The 21,849-nt window shown below is 47.7% G+C and overlaps 2 protein-coding genes across 3 annotated transcripts; both read left to right on the top strand.

Moving 5' to 3' along the window:
* The first annotated feature begins 2,804 nt into the window (after window positions 1–2,804).
* LOC132076804 (cytochrome P450 2J2-like) lies at window positions 2,805–11,783 on the top strand. Its single transcript, XM_059478136.1, has 9 exons — window positions 2,805–3,011; window positions 4,522–4,684; window positions 5,317–5,457; window positions 7,372–7,532; window positions 8,347–8,523; window positions 9,065–9,206; window positions 9,792–9,979; window positions 10,995–11,133; window positions 11,605–11,783. The coding sequence occupies exons 1-9, from the start codon at window positions 2,805–2,807 to the stop codon at window positions 11,781–11,783; spliced, it is 1,497 nt and encodes a 498-aa protein (XP_059334119.1).
* LOC132076802 (cytochrome P450 2J2-like) lies at window positions 11,018–21,101 on the top strand. Of its 2 annotated transcripts, none has more exons than XM_059478132.1 (10): window positions 11,018–11,133; window positions 15,192–15,496; window positions 15,989–16,151; window positions 16,293–16,442; window positions 17,035–17,195; window positions 17,584–17,760; window positions 18,014–18,149; window positions 18,320–18,507; window positions 18,962–19,100; window positions 20,086–21,101. In XM_059478132.1, exons 2-10 carry the CDS (start codon window positions 15,308–15,310, stop codon window positions 20,259–20,261), a joined length of 1,479 nt encoding a protein of 492 aa, XP_059334115.1. In that variant the 5' UTR covers window positions 11,018–11,133; window positions 15,192–15,307; the 3' UTR covers window positions 20,262–21,101. The 2 variants fall into 2 exon arrangements, with proteins under 2 accessions (XP_059334115.1, XP_059334116.1); XM_059478133.1 differs by lacking the exon at window positions 11,018–11,133 and adding an exon at window positions 14,678–14,833 and having other exon boundaries at window positions 20,086–21,100.
* The last annotated feature ends 748 nt before the right edge of the window (window positions 21,102–21,849 follow it).

Raw genomic sequence — 21,849 nt, 5'->3', positions numbered from 1 at the left:
TTGAATTTCACTTCTCTGGAAAAAATAATGGGATACTATATCTTGAAAAACAAATGGTAATTGCATTTTTAACAGAATGTTTCTCTTTGTGTTTCAAAACCTTCTGCACACAGTTAGACATCTAGCCAGGGAAGAAGGTACAAAGCATATGGGCCAATTTCTGTCTCTTGGCTGTTCAAGATGCCTTAATATTCAGGCAGTGATGTGTGCCTGTCCATGCAATATGGCACAATTTATCCACATGGTATCCTTGAGCTCAGGTGAGGTGGTCAAAAGCTGTGTACTGGCATCAGATGAGGTATTTGAGGAGAAACTGGGGGAAGGTGGGTCTACATCCTGTTCCCTACTAGATGTGTGGGTGCACATCCTCTTATGAACTCAAATTTGTGTTATTTGATCTGCAGAACACCAAAGTTCCAGCATTCATGGTGCTAGCCAGAGGAACAAGTTCATCCTGCAGGTGACCAAGATCTTACAGATAAGGATCTGGTCAATACTGCAGAGATTGGTGTTGTCCAACAACCTTTGCACTGCCCACGTGCCATGGCGATGTGACTTCCTCAGTGCTTTGGGGATTTGCACATCGCCACGTGCTGAGAACTGGGTTGATTAAAGCCTGGGATCCAAAATAGAATCACCACAGTTTGATAACATGCTGGTGTTACTGTCTGCCAAGGTTAGGAGAGCCCTGGTAATACTGGAAGGCTCTTCCCTAATTCTTTGTAAATCTGGCATGTTAAGAACTTTGTGAGAGGATGCATTTGGACATGTGAAGCTTCAAGGCAAAGGAATAGACTTGAGGTTTCTGACTGACAAGACACATGTGAGTACATGCAGAATGTGCTCCTCCTGCTAAAAATAACATTTCTCCTGTCAACCACGATGCACCCACCCCCACAACACCACCCAGAAGAACACATTAACACCTTGGCTTTGCACGTAGCCCGATTCACAGCAGCCACAAGTGGTAGAGGGATCTGCACTCTGTGCATGCTGACAAATCATATGGCACAGCGAGGAACAGAGGAGTGAAACTGGGCTAGCAGAAGTTGACGCCTTATCATCACAGTCCCTCTGAGCATGCTGTAGGCTGACACCTCCACCAACCGAGTCATCTCCTCGGTGCCAGGATGAGGAGCACGAGCCTGCTATCCTGATTTAGCCTCTGGTAAGCCAGGCTTGGCTTGCCACACCAGGAAGGCTGGAAGAGGCGCGTGGACGCGAGTGGTGCAGGAGCGCCGTGGGCGCGCCGGCATGAGGAGAAGCAAAGCACATCCAACCACTGCTGCTCACAGCTGTGCTATGGGGACATGTAAAATGTGCTTTATACACAAGGGATGTGAGATGTTTCTCCCGTTGCTGTTCCTTGTTTGCTGCCTAATCCCATCTAGGAACCTGTAAATATTTCAAAGCAAGAAGGGTTGGGTTGCAGATAACTTTTGCCCCTAAAAAAGACTCCTGCCATAGCCAAGGTGCAGGTCTGTCAGAAAGCCTGCTTGTGCTTCTAAGATAATGAAAGACAGGGACAGCAAAGCTTTTTAAAATGGTCAAAGACTAGAGAATACCAGTTTTTTTTTTCCAATTATTGTTTCTTATGGAAAGCTGCACTTTTTTTCCTTAAAAATCAAAAAAACCCCAAACCATCATATGGCAGTAAAAATTGACCAGCCTTCAGAATTTCTCATATTAATTTTTTTTTTCCTTAAAAATGAAAAAAACCCAAACCATCATATGGCAGTAAAAATTGACCAGCCTTCAAAATTTCTCATATTAAATTTTCATTCAACCCAAGCCATTATAGGATTCTATGGCAGTAAAAAATGACCATCCTTCAGAATTTCTCATATTAAGTTCTAGCCAAATAACTTGAAAACTCATTATTTATAGTTTTGCTTTACTATACATTTAGATTTGTTGTAAAAGTAAATTTCGTAAAAGGGAAAAAAAAAAGGGAAAGAGTGAGCTGGAACCAAGTTGTAGCTAAATATCAGCAGGTGACACAAGATTGCTTCCAAGTCATAGAGGTCACTGTCAGTCCACTGCAGCCTTCCCCCAGGACAGTGTGAAGCCTTATTCAAAGGAGATTTTCAGAAAACCCAGGAGATTTAAATGCATAAGTTCCAATCCCATGGCAAGCACATGAGTCTATGTTCTCACTCTTGAAATTAAGCTCCTTTAACTCTCATTTGTGTGGCTGGGAGAGCCCTGGGCCCCTGCAGTTCTTCCCTTGCCTGAACCTCCCCTGACAGCTCTGGCAAAGCCAGGAAGGCTTTGGTGGGCAGTGAAGGCACCCAGCCCTTTGCAGATGGTGCTTAGCACTTAACAGGATCAGCCCCTCAGCCCCTTGTGTGGTGTCCATCACCTCAGATGCCTCAGCATCCCTGAAAGTGCGCGACGCCCACCACATGTGATCAGCCCCATAAGCTGCTTTCACCTCACCTCGAATGTTTGCTGTGCTGATAATCCCAGCGGGGTGTCATATAAAGGAGCCCCTTGTTCAGGGCAAAAGGGAGGAATGCTCTTCCATAAGGAAATCAGGGAGTTGACAGAGATGTAAAGCTAAAGGTTTGCAAGATTGCTTTTGCTTGGCCAAATGTTGTGAGGTTTCAGGGTTGTTTTTGGAGATCCTGGAGTTTAAAGTTAGTTATTCAGCAGGTGTATATGGAAAAGCAGCTTCCAGTCAGCTATCAGCATTTTAGCTTTTTTTGTTTCTTCTCCAGTCGTTGCTTACTCCTGTTTTAGCAAATGTAACACCAGAATCAAGTCCCTTCCTGGGATGAAAACCTGCGAGTTCATCAGCCAAGATGGAGCTTCAGTTTTGGCCTGATTTTGTGTCATTCTCGAAAAAGCTGAATGGTCGGATGCTCTTGGTGGTTCTGGTCTTGTCTCTTTTGATTATTGACCTAGTGAAAAAGAGACGACCCAGGAATTTCCCTCCAGGGCCACAGCTCTTTCCTCTCGTGGGAACCTTTGTGGACTTTAAGCAGCCCCTCCATCTTGCACTGCAGAAGGTAAGAGCTCCACAGACATTTTCCCTACTAACAATATCTTATCCTTCCATGACTCTTATCACTACACTGAGAAGCAGCAAGGGCAGCCTCTGCAGAGCTGGGTATATAACAACCACATGAGATAGATGACCCTTCTTGGTTTTATCTCTCACAATCACCTCCTCTTCCAGGGGAGTAGGATGGTCCAATGGGAAAGAAATCAATAACGGAGGAAGCCCTATATGTTCCTTCTTTTTCTTCCCATCTGACTGTAACCATTTCCATCTGGACCTCAGAAAGGGCTCCGAAGGGCTGGGCCAGGCTGGGGGAAAGGTGAAAAGTGCTGTGTGACAGCGGAACTGTTTGGAGATCACCTCTGGAAATTGTCCTGTCATTGTCTTTGCTCAGAGGCCAACAATTCACCCCATCACATCTGAAAGAAACATTTAAAATCCTGTCCTGTGGCTTCTTCTGTGTTGCAGAAAGAGGGCATGATCTCTCTGGAAAGGATTTACTCCCACCAGAGACAAAAAGAGAGAGATTTTATGCATGCTGAGTATTTCTCTCTGATAAGGTGGAAGAAGTTCTGACATGCTGACTGCAAAAATCCTTTCTGGTGACTATTTGTCTCTTGCTTTTGCTTGGCAGGCTGACAACTAGCCTGTCTACCCTGGGTGCTCTCAGGCCACCAGCATGGGTGGTCCCTGAGGGAATCCCTGAGTTAGGATATTTTGGCAATACACACAGTTATTAAGAAAATTAATCCCATTTACTTACAAGCACACAATGACTGAGACACCCATTTGGTCCCAAGCTGGTTTCGTGAGTCACCACAGCAGTCTGGGGTGACCCTGTGTGTCCTTTCATGTAGATTTATTCTAAGAAGAAGATGAGCACCCTGACAGAGAGAAGATATGATCCTTCTTTTACCCTTATACATCTCAGAGGAGACACTAATGCCAGCAAAGTCCATGCAAGGAAAATGGCTGCAATTTGGCCATAAATGCAGTCAGGCTTAAAATTAGAAGTACGTGTCTAGCAATAAGCAGTTAGAGCTCCTGTCTAAATGGGAGAGCTGGAGAAGAAACCACACTGCTCTGGACACAAAGTTGATGAAAGGGATAATTTGTTGTGCTTTGCCCTCAGCAGGAAGAGCCTGAGTGTGGTGACCCAGGTGGTGGGACAGAAAGGGACAGAGCAGATGCCCATCAGTTAGAAAGCAGCTTACATCCTTGTTACAAGCCAAATTGATGGAAACACCTGGTCAAGCCCAGGTCACACCAGATAACAAATATAAACAATCCATCTATCCCATACTAAAGCTCTCCAGCCCTTTTCATGCCTTCTCCAGCCTTCATGGAGTAGCTGAGATTGGATGGGAGCTGCATGCTCGGGTTTGGGTTTCTCTGAAGTCCCTTTGCTTCAAGCAGGGTTAAATTCAAAGTCAGATTTCCCTGTTCAAGGTCTTGGCCTGGAGAGTTTTGAACATTCCCATATTCTTGTTCTCAGAGGACAATGGACTCTCTTTCAGCTTACGGGTCGGTACGGGAACATCTTCAGCGTGCAGTTTGGAAGTCTGACATTCGTGGTGGTCAACGGGTACCAGATGGTGAGAGAAGCTCTTGTCCACCAGGCTGAAATATTTGCTGACCGGCCAAATATTCCACTCCTCCAAGAAATATTTAAAGGCTTTGGTAAGCACAGCCACCAGGATTTTGGGACAAAACTTTCATGTCTGGAATGATCACTGTTAGAGGGAAAGAAAACGATTGAATTCAACCCTTGTGAGCTGCACCTGTGAAAGTTTGCACAAGGGAAGGCAAGAATACTAATAATCTCACAGGGGTATGTTTTAATCTCTGTGCAATTTAGGGATGAGGATGGGCTCAAAACCAGGTTTTAATGAAAGAGGAGAAATAAATGCAAGCTGCCCAAAGATCGATACACTTGCAGCGTTTCCCCTTGGTTTTCATTGCTCCTTTACTTTCCCTGCCTGAGTTGCACACAGCTCCAGAGACGGGGTGCTCCTGCCTGCAGCTCTGCCAACAGCGTGATAGTACTCAGAGTATTTTGGCTTACACCTTTTTTTCCCACGCAAAGTGACAAAGTAGCAGATTAAAGCAAATCCATAAAGCTAGATCTTTAGCATAAGCCAATTACTCTTGAATTTTAATTCCCAGGAAAAGCCATAGCCTTTTCCACATCCACGAGCTTTGTTTGCCTTGGTTTGGGGTTTTTGTCCATGATGAATGGACATGGTTTTAGAACCCTAACACTCACAGATGACCCTGAGAGAAGATTTTTCACCTGTTTTTTCCACCTACAGGGCTTATATCATCCAACGGGCACATATGGAGGCAGCAGAGAAAGTTTGCTTTAGCAACACTGAAAAGCCTTGCTGTAAATTTTGAGGAAAAAGTGCAAGAGGAGAGTCGGTACCTCGTGGAGACAATTGAGGAGGAGAAAGGTGGGGGTTAATGCACAGCACTGTGCTCAGAGCTTCCAGCTAAATGAATGATGAGAAGTAAAACTCTTACCCCAGCACAGCTCCAAACATGCAAAACATTTCTTCAATAGCTCAAATCTCTATCTTATACTTCCAGACTGTGCCTTTTAGCACTTATTTTAGACCTCAGGCCTCCTATTTTAGCTGTTCCTTAATAATATTAAGCAAATATATACTAGGTGGTTATTAAAGCATGAGTGTTTACATGGCTAAGGAAGTGTCTCATGCATTCTGCGAAGGAATAAACACAGCTCTCCTGCTATCAGGCACTTCCACTCAGAGGCTTAGTTAACCTCTGCTTGTCCTTGGTTTTGTAAAGTATTTTAAAACTTGTTTAGTCAGGCTTTCCCTTTGTATCGCACACAGATGAAGCGTGTGCCTTGCTCTTTTATGGTCCAGCTTTTAAAAACTGCCAGAGGGATATTAGTAAGAATAATTTGTATGTTGGTACATGGGTGATGTTGCACTTCAGCTTTAAATAGAAGCAGATGGGGTTGAGCTAATTCTATGGAGCTATATATAGTAAACAAGAAAGATCTAAAAAGGAATTGTGAAATTATATACTAAACTTGCTCCATTTTAATTGCTGTTGCACTGAACAGGCCAAATACTCCATGTTGCCAATTGATTATAGTCTTCTATAGTCCTAATCAATAAACTAATTAAGCTGCTGGTTTGGGCCTTTCTTCCCATTAGTAATGACAAATAGTGATCATGTCCATCACTCTAATATCTGAGCACCAGCCTGGTTTAATTACTTTCTTGAAGAGTGGAGAGAGCAGCAGTGCTGCGAGGAGTGCCTTGCATTTCAAAGTGATGCTCAGCAGCAGCTCAGGGCTGGACTGGGCTTGTCACTGAGATCAGTCTCTTGTCACAGCAAGTGGCTCTCCAGGCTACCCAAGGAGATGGAGGTCTCTGCTCAGGAGCTCTCTCAGAGAACACAGATGTGACAAGCATCACATCACGCTTCACTTTATTAATGGGCTCTATGGGCCACATGAGCTGTTACTGGGGTTTACAGGTGGGCACAGAGATCTGCAACCCTCTCCCCTCTCTCCTCCAGCTCCCTTGATTTCTTCATGGTGGACAACTAAAGCCCAGGGCAATGGTATTTTTGCAGTGTGGCTGTCCTGGGCTCCCTGCCCTGGGAAAAGTTTTGAGGGATCCTCTCCTGGTGTTTAAAATTGGCACCAAACACAGGTTGAAGTGGGCAAAGTTGACAGCCATAGCATGGCATGCTGCTGGTTGTTTTCCCTGGAAAATGCTTCAGACCCTGCTTGGGCAACTCAGTGCTAATGTCACTGCCTAGTAGCAGCCTGGGCTGCACACAGGATGGGATGTCCTGGCCCAGGCTCCAGTGGGATGCTGGAGGTGATGGGGGTGGTGGGTACCCCAGGACATGGGGTGAAACCTGAACCCCACCATGGGTAAGAAGTAGGTCTCACCCTGATTCACAGCTGTGGACCTAACAGAAAATATGGTTTTGACTGAGACTGAACAGCAAAAACAAATGAAAGCTGTCTTTAGAATCATAGAATCATGGAGAGATTCATGTTGGAAAAGATCCTTAAGTTCACTGAGTCCAAACATTAACCCAGCATTGCCATGTTCACCACTAAACCATGGCCCCAGGTGTCACATCTACACACCTTTCAAACACTCCAGGAATGGTGACTCCACCACTGCCCTGGGCAGCCCCTTCCAAAGCCTGCCATCCTTTCAAATGAAGAAATTTTCCCTCATACCCAGTCAAAATCTCCTCTGGCACAACTTGTGGCTGTTTCCTCTTATCCCTTGTTCCTCGGGAGACAAGACCAACTCCCACCTGGCCACAACCTCCCTACAGGCAGTTTCCTTTCCTTTTCTTTCCTCCAGGACAGCCCTTTGACCCTCATTACAAAATTAACAGTGCTGTTTCAAATATCATCTGTTCCATAACTTTTGGGAGCCGCTTTGACTACCATGACAACCGTTTCCAGGAACTGCTGCACTCCCTGGCTGAAACGCTGCTGCTCATTGGAAGTTTCTGGGGCCAGGTAAAGCCACTGGGATGTTTTTCCAGCTTCAGCTGCATGGAACAGCTCAGAAACTGGGGATTCTAAGGCATTGGTATAATCTGCCTTTTCCTGTAGAAAAAGAGCCGTGTTTAAAGGAAGATGACCAGGAGAATTGTTTTACATTAGATGGGATTTATACACAAAGCCTACCAGGAAAGCAAGGAAGTAAGTTGAAATTATTGAGACACATGGAGGAAAAAAAAAAATACTACAGGATTGTGAAACCAATCTTATGCCTGACATAACCAAAAAAACAACAGGAAAACCTTAAAAGAAGATCTCAAAAGAACATCTAAAAAGAAGAACTAGTAACACTTTGAAAATTCCTATCTTTTTCCACACCCATATCCCAACCAGTTTCTTAAATAACTTCTATTTAGGGAAAAAAAATTGAGATTCCAGGTTTAGAAACCAAATAGGTGGATTGTGGTGATGTATTTTCTGTGTGGCCACACACCATGGTCTGATTTCTGTCCCCTCCATGGGGACACACTAAGGGGCTCATCTGCATCTACCTCACCTGTGGCCACCTCACATTAGGGGGCAGCTTTGGCCATTCAGAATTTGAGAACTTTATCAGGAGGAAATATCTGTCCAATTCTTATCTTGTTTGCACTGGTTTACACCTATGTAAATAAATTTGTACAATTTGGACAGTTACAGCAAGGATAATTTTTTTTCATGGTAGCAAACAGAGTTAATCAATTAATTGAGAGTCCCATCCTCTCAGCTATGATACCTGCTCTTTTCTAACTCAAAAAATGCTCTTTTGCTCTGTTTGATTTCTTACCAGCTTTATAATGCTTTTCCTTTGATCATGAGATGGTTGCCAGGACCCTTCAGGAAAATCTTCAGGCACTGGGAGAAACTTCAATATTTTGTGAAAGGCATGATTGCGAAGCACAAAGAGGATTTGGACCAGTCCGAGGCAGGAGATTATATTGACTGTTACCTGAAGGAAATAGAAAAGGTAGGAAGCAAATAACCAAAACCACCTAAAGATTAACCCATAGAATGAGCAGAGAAGATTCGGGGCTGTTTTGTCAGGGGAGTTCTTGCCTCACAGTTCTTGCCTTCCCCTCCCTACCTCTGCCACATCAAACTTTTGCAGCAGCAGAAGCCTGATCACTTAGAAACACATATTTTTTTTTTTTCCATTTGAAAGGATTTACACTTTGTCTTTCTCCCTTTTTCGTTCTGTCACACGGCGTAGGAGGACTCTCGGGGAACATATTCATGTTTCTGTGAGCACTCGCACGCCTGTGTTTGCTATTGTGAAACTTGACATTTAAAAATGCTACCTGCTTTCAAGAGCCACTCTACAGCAACCAGGGTGTCTGTCAAAACAGTCCATAGGGCTTGAAACCCAGTGAAAGGCTGGAAATTTCCAAGCCCAGGTGTAGATGATAAAGGAGCAGTAGGACTTCAGTTACGCACAGGTGATTTTGGATTGGGTTTTAAAAGCATCCCCTCCAGAATAAGAGCTTTCATTGCCATGTTTTTCCTCCAAGTTTAAGGGTGACACCAGCTCCTACTTCCATGAGGAAAACCTGCTGTGCTCCACCTTGGACCTGTTCTTAACTGGGACAGAGACAACGGCGACCGCCATCCGCTGGGCTCTGCTCTACATGGCCGCGTACCCCCACATTCAGGGTAGGGCCACTCAGGGGTCCTTTGCTTAGCCCAAAACTGGGTAAGGGAAGCTCAGGGAACAGAGTTATCCCAGCTCTCCCACATCTTGGATATGCCTGTGCCCCAGGTATCCTCTTGGGAACCTTTTGAGGACAAGTCTTAGGAGATGCTATTGAGGGAACTGAGAGTGTTTAGCCCAGAAAAAAAAGGAGGCTCGGGGGGGACCTTCTCATGCTCTACCACTCCCTGAAAGGAGGGTACAACCAGGTGGGGGTCAGTCTCTTCTCCCAAGGAACAAGTGACAGGACAAGGGGAAATGGCCACAGGTTGTGCCAGGAGAGGTTTAGGTTGGATATTAGGGAAAATTTCTTCAAGTTTGAAAAAGTTATCGCTGGGAAGACTGTTCCCTCTGGAACAGTCTTCCCAGGGGAGTGAGGCAATCACCCTGGAAGTGTTCAAAAGGAGTGTGGATGGCACTTCGGGACATGGTTTGGTGGTGGCCTGGCAGTCCTGGTTTAATGGTAGGACTTGATCATTTAAGAGGGCTTCTCCAACCCTAAAAATTCTATGAAGAGGGATATTTTTAATTTTTTTTGATCCCTGTAGAGAAAGTGCAGCAGGAGATCGACGCCGTGGTCGGGCAGTGCCAGCAGCCCTCGATGGCCGACAAGGAGAAGATGCCCTACACCAGCGCCGTGCTGAGCGAGGTGCTGCGCGTGGGCAACGTGGTGCCCCTGGGGGTGCCCCGCATGGCCACCAGCGACACCACCCTGGCTGGCTTCCACCTGCCCAAAGTGCGTGGGGATCACCGGCCTTCGTCCCACCAGCCTTCACCCCACGAGCCTTTTGTCCCACCAGCCTTCACCCCACGAGCCTTTTGTCCCAGGAGCCTTCACCCCAACAGCCTTCGTCCCACCAGCTTTCGTCCTACCAGAGCAGGGTCTTCAGGGCCCAAGCCCTGAATCTCACCTGAAGGGGAACCAGCCAGCCAGGATCTTACAGAAATATCACAACTGTAGAGAAAATACAAGCCTTCTTGATGGATTCTGTGGGGTTGTTATAGATCTCACCTCCTTACAGAGGAGAATTGTGAGATCCTCAAGGTGTTGGCTGTAATTGATAATTTTAAAAGGTTTATGCCTTAAATTTTGTAAAAGACACCCTCAGCATGTTATGGGAATAGAGGAAACATAGGAAAGCAAACAGTTGGGGTTTGTTAATTCTACACAACATTAATAATCATCTATTAAAAGTAGCACTTGATGAAAGACAGGTAATGAATATTGTTTCACACACACTGTTCTGCAATTACAAAAGCAAATATAGGATTTATATATAACTAGTCTCTTCCCTCTATATGACTGGTTGCACTGAGGTAAATTTTAAAAATTCAGGCATTTTCTTCCCCATTGATTAGAATATTTCTCTTGCTGATGGAGAATGTGGAGATAAACCAGATCAGTTTAATTTTTTTTCTAAAAAAACCACATTTTAAAAAAATCAATTGAAAATTACTTGATTAAATTGCTTCAAGGTCCTATGGGAATGCAATGCTACCAATTTAAAGTTAGTTTGCATTACCATCACCTGTTACTGCAGCTCAGGATGCAGATCAAAACTCAGTAATCTGTAAAGACACACACACAAGTGAACAATCCTGCAGCTTTCATCTTAATTACGTAGCTTAGGGGTGGGGGAAAGGCCCGTTTTGCCGTTAAAACAGTGTAATTTACAGAGCTAATAATAACCCAGTCTGACAACATTTCGGCTCCTCTCCGCGTAATCGCCCCTTTTCTCCACCTCTCGCAGGGCACCACCCTGATGACCAGCCTGACCTCGATAATGTTCGACAAAAACGTGTGGGAGACTCCCGACACCTTTAATCCTGAACATTTCCTGGAAAACGGCCAGTACAGGAGGCGGGAGGCTTTTCTGCCCTTCTCTGCAGGTAGGGTGATGGATGGCGAGGTGGCTTTTCTTCTTGCAAGGCTTTTATTTCTTCCCCGAGACACTGCTTATAGAGTAGGGGGTACCGCTCTTGTTCAGCTTCCAGCCCATCCCCACAGCGAAAATCCCAGTCACAGTTAATAGAGGCTGCTCGGAGCGGGGAGGAAATCAATTTGTTACTGCAGGATGGAAAAGAAAAAAAAGGAAAAGAAAAAGGCTCTTTTTCTTCCTGCAGAAGTTACATAACTGGGTTGTTCAGACAGTTTCCGCTCCTCGCCTCTCGGAACAGGCGCAGTTTGCTCGGTAGTAAACTGGGGAAGCTTTGAGCAGATTGTGTGGGTGAACATTGCCACCTAACCTTTCCAGGAAGAAAAGCCGCCGCAGCCTGTGCGAGGCGGCGCGGCCCGGAGGAGCCTCGGAGTTGGCTGAGCTCGCTCGGCACTCTGTCGGGTTCTTTGTGCTCCTTTTCCAGGTAAGAGGGCTTGTCCCGGGGAGCAGCTCGCCAGGACCGAGCTCTTCATCTTCTTCGTGGCCCTGCTGCAGAAGTTCAGCTTCCAGGCCCCAGCTGAGGCCGCGCTGTCCTTCGCCTTCACGCTCAGCCTCACGCGCTGCCCCAAACCCTTCCAGCTCTGCGCCGTGCCCCGGCACTGAGCCGGGCCTGGCTGCCCCACAGCCCCCCTCAGCCTCACAAACTGGGACATCGACCCTCCCCTGACCACCCCAGAGATTCTGGGCTGAAATGATGGGCCCTGGAGGTCCAGAACCCGCCGCTATCTGGGTGGCAGGGGCAGGGCACAAGGGCCACATCCTGCCCGCTGCAGCAAACAATGGGGCTCTTCCCTTCACCTCATTCCTGCTCCCCGCTACCAGTCTGACAAAATGCATGGATTTAAAGGCCTTATTCCCTAATTTCAAGTGATAGCAATTCCCAGAAAAGTGTCTGCCAGCTGCAAAGTCATGGTTTGATGTTGACTTTTCCATGGGGAATATGTCCATCACCCAGAGACCACTTAGCAGCCCCTAATGCTGCAGCACCCAAGTAGCCAAGGGTTCCTGAGGTGTCCCTGCTCAGAGCGAGCTCCTGGCCTTGGACACAAGCTCTGCACTCAAGACTCAGCATCAATTTGGGCTTTCAGGTGGCCACAGCCAACGCTGAGCTTCAGGTGGGATTGGGCTCAGGGTTGTAGAAACTCCCTGCAGCACCACATTGCTGCTGTGTGATGGACATCACAGAATCAAGGAATAGTTTGGCTTGAAAGCGACCTTAAAGATCAGCCCCTCTGCCATGGGCAGGGCCACCTTCCACAAAATGATGCTGCTCCAAGTCCCATCCAGCCTGGCCTTGGACACTTCAGGGATAAAAGATATCTAAGATATAAAATAGATCTCTGCAGCAGCAGCAGCAAGATTTTTTTTTTTATCTCAAAGAGTATATGGGAATTTTAATTACAAGGCAACACGGAAGCAGAAGCTGCTTCTACCACAGCCCAGCCCCAGCGGGATGGCACAAGGAGCTGTGCTCTCACCAGGTCTGGAAGGGCTATAAAAATATGATACAGTAATTTTATATTAGAAAAGCAAAAGGTTTGTGCTAGTAAAATCCAAATCAGAAAAGCTGCAACAAAATAATCCCCTGGGGTTGTTGGGGAGCTGCTCACCTGAAGCGCAGCAGAAAGGGAACAGCAGAGTTGGAAGGGTCATGCCCGTGGCAGCTCAGTGCTGGCCCTCAGGAAGGAAGTGTTGGAACAGTGGTTTTGTGGTGGCAGGTCACGAGTTCAGCACTTCCCCTCTGCTTCTGGCAAAGATTTGTGTCTGTGTGAGCAGCATGGACGTAGTGGGGGCTAAGGAAGCAGCTGGGACAGGGCACTCTGCACCATGGACACAGCTTCTTCCTATGCCAGGCCTTTTTGCATGAGAGTTAATTAATTATGCAACTTGTAGAGAATTTCTCCATTTATGTGACCAAGCATTTGTGCTTAGAAATGCTGTTTGATGTCCTTCAGTTTAGACTATAGTCACTATAGCAAAGATTAGTCTTCTTGTTTTTGTTGGTTTTTTGCTTCGTACCTTTCATAAGTGACTTTTCTGTGGGTACCCACGTAGGCTATGGAATAGTTAACAGGAAAAGAGGATTACATCGAGTTTCATTTCCACTGGTTTTCTCCTCTGTCCCCGGCAGTAGCGGCTTTGCTGCGGTACAAAGCAGTCCCTGTGCAGTGGCAGATTTATGCCACAGGGGAGAGTGCTCTGCACATCACATCCCTGCCACGCCGGGCACCCGGGGATTCTGTCACTGAGCTGTCCTTCCAACTGATCACTTTAATCCTATTGCGTTTTTAATTATTGTGTCACAGTCACAGGCTCCCATGTTGTGTTTTTGTCTTTGTGAAAGAGAAAACATAAAAGATACAAGGACTTTTTGTCACCTATGAAGTCTTCAACGCCACTCGGGACGAGGCACTGGTTTCTCTCCACTCTTGTGTTCCTTCTGTTGTCGGTCTGACCTGTGGCTTGTGGCTGCAGCTTGTATTATTTGCACTGGCTTAGCAAATAAATATTGATCTCTCTTTCATTTCCAACTTGGGTTTCTTCATTACCTTGGAGTTTCCTCCCCTACTCCTGGAGAGAATAAATGATTGAAGTGATTTTCTTTTTCTTCTTTTTTTTTTTTTTTTTAAATTAAATGCAATCATGCCATACCTTAAAGGCAGGAGGCATGAACTTGTTTAATTTTCAAGTGGATCCACTCATGTCACTGCTGGTGAACATGCATCTCCAGGGGCTCATGCCTAAGTGTGCTTAAAAACCAGAGATTAAAAGAGATATTCTCAAAACCAGGCCTCTCCCCTTAAAATTCTACAGTAAAACAGAGATTTGACTTTTCCAGCTTCCCAGTGTAAGGTTATTAAGGTTATGGAGAACATGTGTATGGCATCACTACAGTGGCTCTGCTGCACCTCTGTGCCTTGTCATCAGCACTGGACAATAATCCAAACAGCCACAACTGATGGCCCCAAAAGAGAGAAAAGGCACCCCAAACGTCCCCCAGAGCAAGAGGAGGCAGCTGATGACTGCAAGGGGCTGTGACAGAGCCCCATGGTGCAGGGGCAAAGTGCTGCTGCTCCCTGCTTCTTTCACAGCAAAGCACAACAAACACATCAAAGTTCCACATGGTCCCTGTGCATGAACTCCTCCCTAACCCAGAGCTGCTCCTGGGTGGGAAAATGCAGCACATTCTGCTGCCAGCTCCCAGCAAAGGGCCCCAGCCTGCAGAGCTGGGCATCTGCATCAGCTTCTCAGCACCTTCACCAGCTCTGTGGGGCTTTGGGAGCAGCTTCCCCGTGGGCTGTGACCCAAAGGACAAGGCAGGTGGGGAGGGATGGCCGGAGAGCTCAGGGCATGGCCAGAGCCAGCTGCTCTGCCTGCACTGCTCTGGTGGAGATCAGCAAATGTTGGTGCTCAGGAAGTGCTGAGTTCCGGGACAGCTGTTCACTCCCAGCCCACGTCACCCAGACACGGAAACACGAAATGCACTCAGATGGGTTGGGAGAGATTGTGCAACCTTATCTCCGTGTCCCCTGGGACCAGGGGCTTGGCCAGGACTCCTCATACCAGGAAAGGAGCTGCTGTAAACAAGGAAAGCACGAGGCTCTCGGAGCAGCTGCAGACTCCCTGAGAAGCTGAAACTGGGACGTAGCACAGTGAGGACACCTGGGAAGGAGGGAGCAGGGTCATCCTGGGGGATGGGTTTGTGGGAGCTGCATGCTCAAATTGCCAGGTTTTATTCTAAATACCACAAAGCTCATTTCTGTCCTTTAGACAAGGGCATGGAGCACTGGGGTTTAGTCAAGTACTGAGAGGAGTCTGGAGGGGACGGGGGAAGCTGGGGGTGTTCTGGTTCATGGTGCGTTTGTTTCAAGTCAGATGAGAGGAAATGATTGAGTTTAATCAAGAAGGGGTTTAATCCTCTCTGAAAGCTGGGAAAGCCGGGGTGTGAATGTAGCCCCAAGAGCAGGCTGCAAAAAGCCACTCCTTGCTGTCGTGTGTTTGCACCCCCAGCTGTGCCAGCACATCACCCATCTCCCCCTGGACCTGGGGGCCTCAGTGGCGCCCTGTGAGCTCAACCTGCCTGACCTGCTGTGGGACACGTCCCTGCAGAGCCCCAGCATCCAGCCATGCTGCACTTCCTCTGGGACAGTGTCTCCCTCCAGACATTCCTCATCTTTCTCTTCATCTTCCTGCTCATCGCAGACTACATGAAGAACAGAAATCCAAAGAATTTCCCTCCCACCCCCCTCCGCCTGCCCTTTTTGGGGCACCTTTACCTCGTAGACTTCAAAGATCCTGTGGGTGGAGTGCAGAGGGTATGTGGGTGGTGAGCAGCAAGGGGAAGGGATGGAGGGATTGCAGCTTCACCTCCCCAGCCATGCAGGGACAGGGATAACCCAAACCCCACAGGTAGTGGAGGCTGGCAGGAGGTTTGTCCTCATTGGTGACATTTACCTGAGTCCAAGCAGGGTGACGAGTGTGGAGTGATTCCATGGGCAAAGGTCACAGCACGATGCCACAGGTGCAGTCACAGATGTACAAACCCAACAGGTCTGAGGGGGGACTGGAAAAACACAGGACTGAAAAGTCAAACGTGGTGAGGTTTGCTTGATTTATGGCCAATTAACATAATCCTAATCACTGATTTAGGAAAAGAGGGAAAAAAAAAAAACCTGCACTCAGGCAGAGTGCACACATTCCTCCCACTCTTCCTTTATTGTTACCCATGTCCTGTGACAGGGGTGTCCTGGTCTCACCAGGAACATCCATTGTACATGAAAACCCCTTTTGTTCATGTCCCCTCCTAGATAATTAAAAGATATGGTGACATCTTCGGCTTGAACATGGGCGGCATGAAGATGGTGTTGGTTACTGGGATGCGGCTGGTGAAGGAAGTGCTCGTAAACCAAGGGGACAAGTTCCTGGAACGCCCTGACCTTCCCATCGATGAGCAGATCTTCACCAAGATCGGTGAGTTACCCCTCAAGACATCAGGTGTAAGATCCAAGCCTCGACCCTGCAGAGGTCTGAGTCAGCTGGAGACAAGGCAGAGCCCTGGAACTTTTCTCCCTCAGTGGGAGATCGGCCTTGGCTCACAGGGGTGTCCTCCAGGACTGGTCTTCTCCACCGGGCACCTGTGGAAGGCACAGAGGAGGTTCACCCTGACCACACTCCGGAACTTTGGCCTGGGGAAGAGGAGCCTGGAGGAGCGCATCCAGGAGGAGTGCAGATACCTGGTGGATGTGTTTAGGGATGAACAGGGTGAGTGCATCCAGGAGGAGTGCAGATACCTGGTGGATGTGTTCAGGGATGGACAGGGTGAGTGAATCCAGGAGTGCAGATGCCTGGTGGATGTGTTCAGGGATGGACGGGTGAGTGTTCATCCTGGTAGAGCCTGTTATAATGTCACTGCATGCTGAAAAATACCACACCTTGCAGGCGATGCTACAACACTGCCAGCATCCCTGCTCCTTCCTACAGGTGCTTTGCCTTCCAACTGGCTGGGGAATGCACCAGGCAACACCCACAGCATTATTCACAGCCCACCTTCTGTCTACTCCTCTCTGGGATATACCGCATGTGCATAAATGCTGATGTTTCCAATGAATTCAAATGACATCCTGCAGACCCTGTTTTCAGAAGTAAAAACATCTCCATAAGCTGATTGAACTGGGACCACTGGGGTTGTCCTTGGCCAGCTCAGGGTCAGCCAGGTACCCCAGGAAAGCACTGACATAGGACAGAGCCCATTAAGGGACTCATTTCATTCATATTTCTTGACTACTTTACATCTGACATGAGTTTTCTTCTTTTCTGAGAAGAGTGGAAGAGAACTGATCTTTCTCTTCTCCAGGGAATCCTTTCAACCCTCAGTTGAAAATCACTAATGCTGTTGCAAATGTCATCTGCTCCCTCATCTTTGGCAATCGGTTTGACTACGACGATGAGGATTTCCAAAGACTGCTGAAGCTGATGAATGAAATGACTGCCCTCCATGGAGCTGTCACAAGCCAGGTACAGCCCTCCTGCCACCAACTCAGGGAATAGTTTCTTCTCTGGAGTCAACCTTAAGTCACAGGGTTTTCATCACAAGAGCTGTCATTCCCTGTTCCTTTGCACAGGGTAGATTTGCCTGTCATTTCTTTCTGCGTTAAGTTGTACCCAGCTCACACTGCTCTCTCTCATCCAAAATCACTTTTCCTGCCCACTGATTGCCAACCTGCCTGCTGAAATAGTGAGTAACACACAAGTTAACCCATAATGAGAATTCTGCTCTTCTGGAGCTGAGCTGTTTGCACCAGCTCCAGAAGTTCAGCAAGAGCAATTGCAGGCTGAAGTCTTGATGTCAGAAGAGTTTTTAAAGTCCTTTATTCAACTTGTCTTTCTCCTTTTGTATTCCAAGCTGTACAACAATTTCCCATCTATAATGAAGTACTTACCTGGAGCCCACCAAACAATTTTTAAACACTGGAGGGTTTTGCAAAAATTTATGCAAGAGCAGATCAACAAACACAAGGAGGACTGGAACCCCTCAGAGAGCCGGGACTACATCGACAGCTACCTGCTGGAGATCTCCAAGGTCAGCAATGGGGAGAAAACCCTCCTGGAGTGGGGCTTAGAACCAGAGGGGATGGGAAATGAGCCCCAGTTCTCTGAGCTGCCTGTGTAGCCCTTTATGAGCTCAGGACAGACATCAGGTTCAACCGTGCATCAGCAGGATGGGGATGCGAGGGGTCAGCAGCATCTGCCAAAATCCTTGGGGTGGTCTGGACCAAGCCTGGTGCCAGGACAGCCTCACTCTTCCTGTGGCACTAACACTCCTTCTCCTGAAGGACCACGACAGTAACACCTTCCAGGAGGAGCACCTCATGGCCTGTTCACTTGACCTGATGTTTGCTGGGACTGAGACCACGTCCTCAACGCTCCGCTGGGCGTTGCTGTTTATGGCCGTACATCCAGAAATTCAAGGTACAATTAACAAAAACGTATTTTGCCTTGCTTTTATCCCTCAAAGCTCTGTGAGAGACCAGTTGTGAGAGTCCCCACCTCTTATGAGAGGTGCTTTAGTAGACCCTTACAGCAATACCCTCGTATCGTTGCAAGGGTTTTTCCCTGGGCTCATTCCTGCTCTTTCCCAGCCCGGGTGCAAGCCGAGATCGACGCGGTCATCGGCCAGGCACGGCCCCCAGCCCTGGAGGACAGGAACAAGCTGCACTACACCAACGCTGTCATCCACGAAGTGCAGAGGAAAGGCAACGTTATCCCTTTCAACGTGCCCAGAATGGCATCAGAGGACACCTACGTGGATGGATACTACATCCCAAAGGTAAACTCCAGAGTGCTGGGAAGTGCTGGCACTCCAGGGACACTCTCAGCTCCCCAGGCACGGTGCCAGGCCAGGTCCCTCCTGTGCAGACACTGTCCCTGCCCTGTCCAGAGTTCACTCCTGCTCAACATGGATTTTGCCATCCAACGTTCTCCAGCTCCCTGATTAGTGCCCCACCCCATACATGCCTTCGACAGCTCCCAGCTCTTAGAGGGACTTTAGCCCAAGATTCAACAGATTAAAATGATGCTGATGAGGGAAAATGCAGTTACATAACTGCACCTCCAAACAGACAAGAAGTAGAAAATCTGGGCTTGCAGTGGGGAGTTGCACAAATAATTTCAGTAGAATTTGACTAAGGATGTTCTTCATGGAGAGGAGACTGGAAGATAAAACTGCCCCTCCTGCTGTCAGTGCCAGAGAAGTGTGATTTATTTTTCTTTTTTCCTCTTAGGGCACTATTGTAATGACAAATTTAACCTCTCTGCTGTTTGACAAGAATGAGTGGAAAACCCCTGATACTTTTAACCCCGAGCATTTTCTGAAGGATGGAAAGTTCTGGAAAAACGAGTATTTTCTACCATTTTCTACAGGTAAGATTTGCTGAATTATGGCGCACATGGGCTTGGGTTTCCAACTGCAGGGTGGAGACAGAGAGGAAAACAGCAATGGCAAGGGCAGATGCACCCTGGAGGTGCTGCTCAAAATGCTCCCATTGCCTCGCCACAGCACCACAACCACACTTGGAGCCCTTTTCTGTCTTTCACGTGCACCGAAGAGAAATGAGGAGGAATAAAAAACCATGTAAATTCCAGAGATTTTAGGAACATCTTCACTGAGACCATTGCTCTTCTCCCCAATGGCTGAGCTCACCAGGGGCCTCACTGTGGCCACCACAGGGTTCCCCAGGCAGCAGCTTCCATAGGGAAGTTGCTTTTAGCACCAGCACCAACATCTCTTGTGGTAGCTCTCCTGGGTGAGCTCTCCCAGCATGGGCACATCCAGGTCATGTGTGTGTTGTTGTTATATTTCTAGAGTCCCAGCTCTCAGACTGCCACAGCTCTCGGCTGTCCTATCTTCTATCATGTCGGGGTCACCACTTATTGTATGCATATTGCTGTTATCCTATTTCTAGAGTCCCATACCTTCTGGGTGGTTTTCTCACAAGCAGCTCTTCACAGCAGTGTTGCTCCTGCTTCTTCGTTAGGGCCCCTCCAAGGCTCTCCCTGACTGGCCAACCCACCCCCTTTTATCCCAGTTATCTTCATTAGCCACAGCTGCGGCCCAATTAAGGGCATCACAGCTGCAGCCCATTTAGAACAACTAGGATCGGGGCAAGGCCCCTTATACAATACATATATTTTACTAGGACTGCTACTATATGTGTGTGTGTAAAAAGTCATGCATCTGGGGGCAGACCATGCTGTAATGGGAAAGTATTGTTGGGAAGCTTGGTTTGGATTGAAAAACTCACCCAGCAATGGGGTAGCACAGCTGGACCACAGTCCTAAGGGCAGACAGAAGCATTTTCAGCAGCAAGAGCACACTCTGAGGATGCTGTGGGTTCTGTCTCCACAGGGAAGCGTTCCTGCCTGGGAGAGCTGCTGGCCCGTTCCGAGCTCTTCCTCTTCTTCACCTCCCTGCTCCAGAAATTCACCTTCCAGGCACCCCCAGACACCACGCTCAGCCTCCAGCCCATGATGGGCATTGCAATGGCCCCACATCCCTACAAGATCTGTGCTGTGCCTCGCTAGGGGAGCCTTGGCCATCCTCCTCACATGGAGAATCCTTTGTCAGGGCTGCTGAAAATAAGCCCTTGACAGCCCTAGCAGGAGGCTGGGTGGTTTATTTCTTTCAAAGCAATTGTAAAGTCATTTTTTTCACAATTAGACCTTGCAGTCTGTATCCCATGATGGTGTGATCATGGGATCAGCCAGGGAGCTTCCAGGGCATTATTCGGCTTGTCCTATGGCACTGTAAATTAATGAGGGGCTTGGGGATTTCCTAATTTGGTGATGGAGGGCCATGGTTCACCTTGGCAAAATGAGGGACACTACAGACTGCACTGTGGAGCCTCCCACTATGGCTGGGTACAGTGGGAGAGCAATACCAGCTTTTGTTTTATAACATTAACACATTAATTAATTTGACATTTCCTTAAGATGTACTTATATAAACAAAAAGTCACTATCTAACTTGTCTCAAACATAATTAATATGTATCAAAGCATTTTTGTCATGAAGTGTTCTGCCCAGTGAAGACCAACAGAGGCCATGTCCAGCAGGGGCTGTAGGCTTTGGCCATGCCCTGTGTCTCTGTCCCTGCACTGCAGGAGGTTGGCACTGTAAAAGCAAAGGCAATTCCTACAGAAATGATGGGAAAAATGATCCTGGCAGCACAGCTAGAATTACAATATGCAAAATCCTCTGTTTACCTGCCCAGCATCACGGAGTGGCTGGTGTGTCCAAGGGCAGTGGGGTGAGCTCCAGCAACACACAATGCAGTTAAACTGCACTCAACAGTCTGAGGAGGAAGAGGCTGCCTTGGGAAATAACAGCATCAAGTTACTATTTTGAACCATCATCTACACAATGAAACAGTCCCAAGATTGGCTATTGGAATATGAATCCCAATATTACCAGGTAGATTGTGCCTGGGCCCGTCTGACCCTTGCTGCTGGGCCAAAGGCAGCAACTGAGGTGTATCACCCCAGAGACACCTTGGCTTGCTGGAGGTTGCAGCTGGGCAGTGAACAAGTCCAGGCTTGTTTACCTCAGGAGGGAAGGCTTCAGGCTATGGTGAGGAGGATGGAGACAGATTCTGCCAGAGGGTTACTATCCAGAGCTTTATTCCATGGTCACAGAGGTCTAACAGCTCCAACAGAATCCCAACCGCATGGCCTGATTGACCTTTTAAGCTCCTGGGGGAGGGGGAAGGAAGGGGCAGGTGAGCCACCAACCAGGTGGGAGGTGCAGGGTCTCAGGGGAGGATGACACCTAGACAGGCCAATGACCTCTGGGCATAGGGGCGTCTTTTGAAAGTGAGAACCACACTACGCCTTGCTGGAATGTTAAAACTGATTGACAGCCCAGCAGGGGGCGAGGGGGGAAGAGGAAGAGAGGTATTGGCACACCTGGGGAAGAACCCGGAAGTTTAAAACAGGATATTACAACACACTGCAACAATTGGCAACCAATGGTTAACACCAGTGAATGCACTGAACTGGGAAACAGCTGCACTCCAAGGAGCCTGCTGAGACCTCCAGGAAGAAGCTGCAGCTCCCAGGATGGGAATCAGGAAATAAGCACAGCACCAGGAACACACACCTCCAGCTCCAGCTCT

Source organism: Ammospiza nelsoni, chromosome 9 (genome assembly GCF_027579445.1).
Source record: "Ammospiza nelsoni isolate bAmmNel1 chromosome 9, bAmmNel1.pri, whole genome shotgun sequence".
Lineage (NCBI taxonomy): Eukaryota > Metazoa > Chordata > Aves > Passeriformes > Passerellidae > Ammospiza > Ammospiza nelsoni.
The sequence above is the reverse complement of the archived record's forward strand: the minus strand, read 5'-3'. Positions and strand labels throughout refer to the sequence as shown.

Excerpts from the sequence above, each read along its gene's own strand:
- LOC132076804 (XM_059478136.1), top strand. The coding sequence starts at position 2,805 with ATGGAGCTTCAGTTTTGGCCTGATTTTGTGTCATTCTCGAAAAAGCTG. Across the intron at positions 8,524-9,064 it reads ACCTGAAGGAAATAGAAAAG|TTTAAGGGTGACACCAGCTC; the intron begins GTAGGAAGCAAA and ends TTTTCCTCCAAG. Across the intron at positions 11,134-11,604 it reads TTTTCTGCCCTTCTCTGCAG|GTAAGAGGGCTTGTCCCGGG; the intron begins GTAGGGTGATGG and ends CTCCTTTTCCAG.
- LOC132076802 (XM_059478132.1), top strand. The coding sequence starts at position 15,308 with ATGCTGCACTTCCTCTGGGACAGTGTCTCCCTCCAGACATTCCTCATC. Across the intron at positions 15,497-15,988 it reads CTGTGGGTGGAGTGCAGAGG|ATAATTAAAAGATATGGTGA; the intron begins GTATGTGGGTGG and ends GTCCCCTCCTAG. Across the intron at positions 17,761-18,013 it reads ACCTGCTGGAGATCTCCAAG|GACCACGACAGTAACACCTT; the intron begins GTCAGCAATGGG and ends CTTCTCCTGAAG.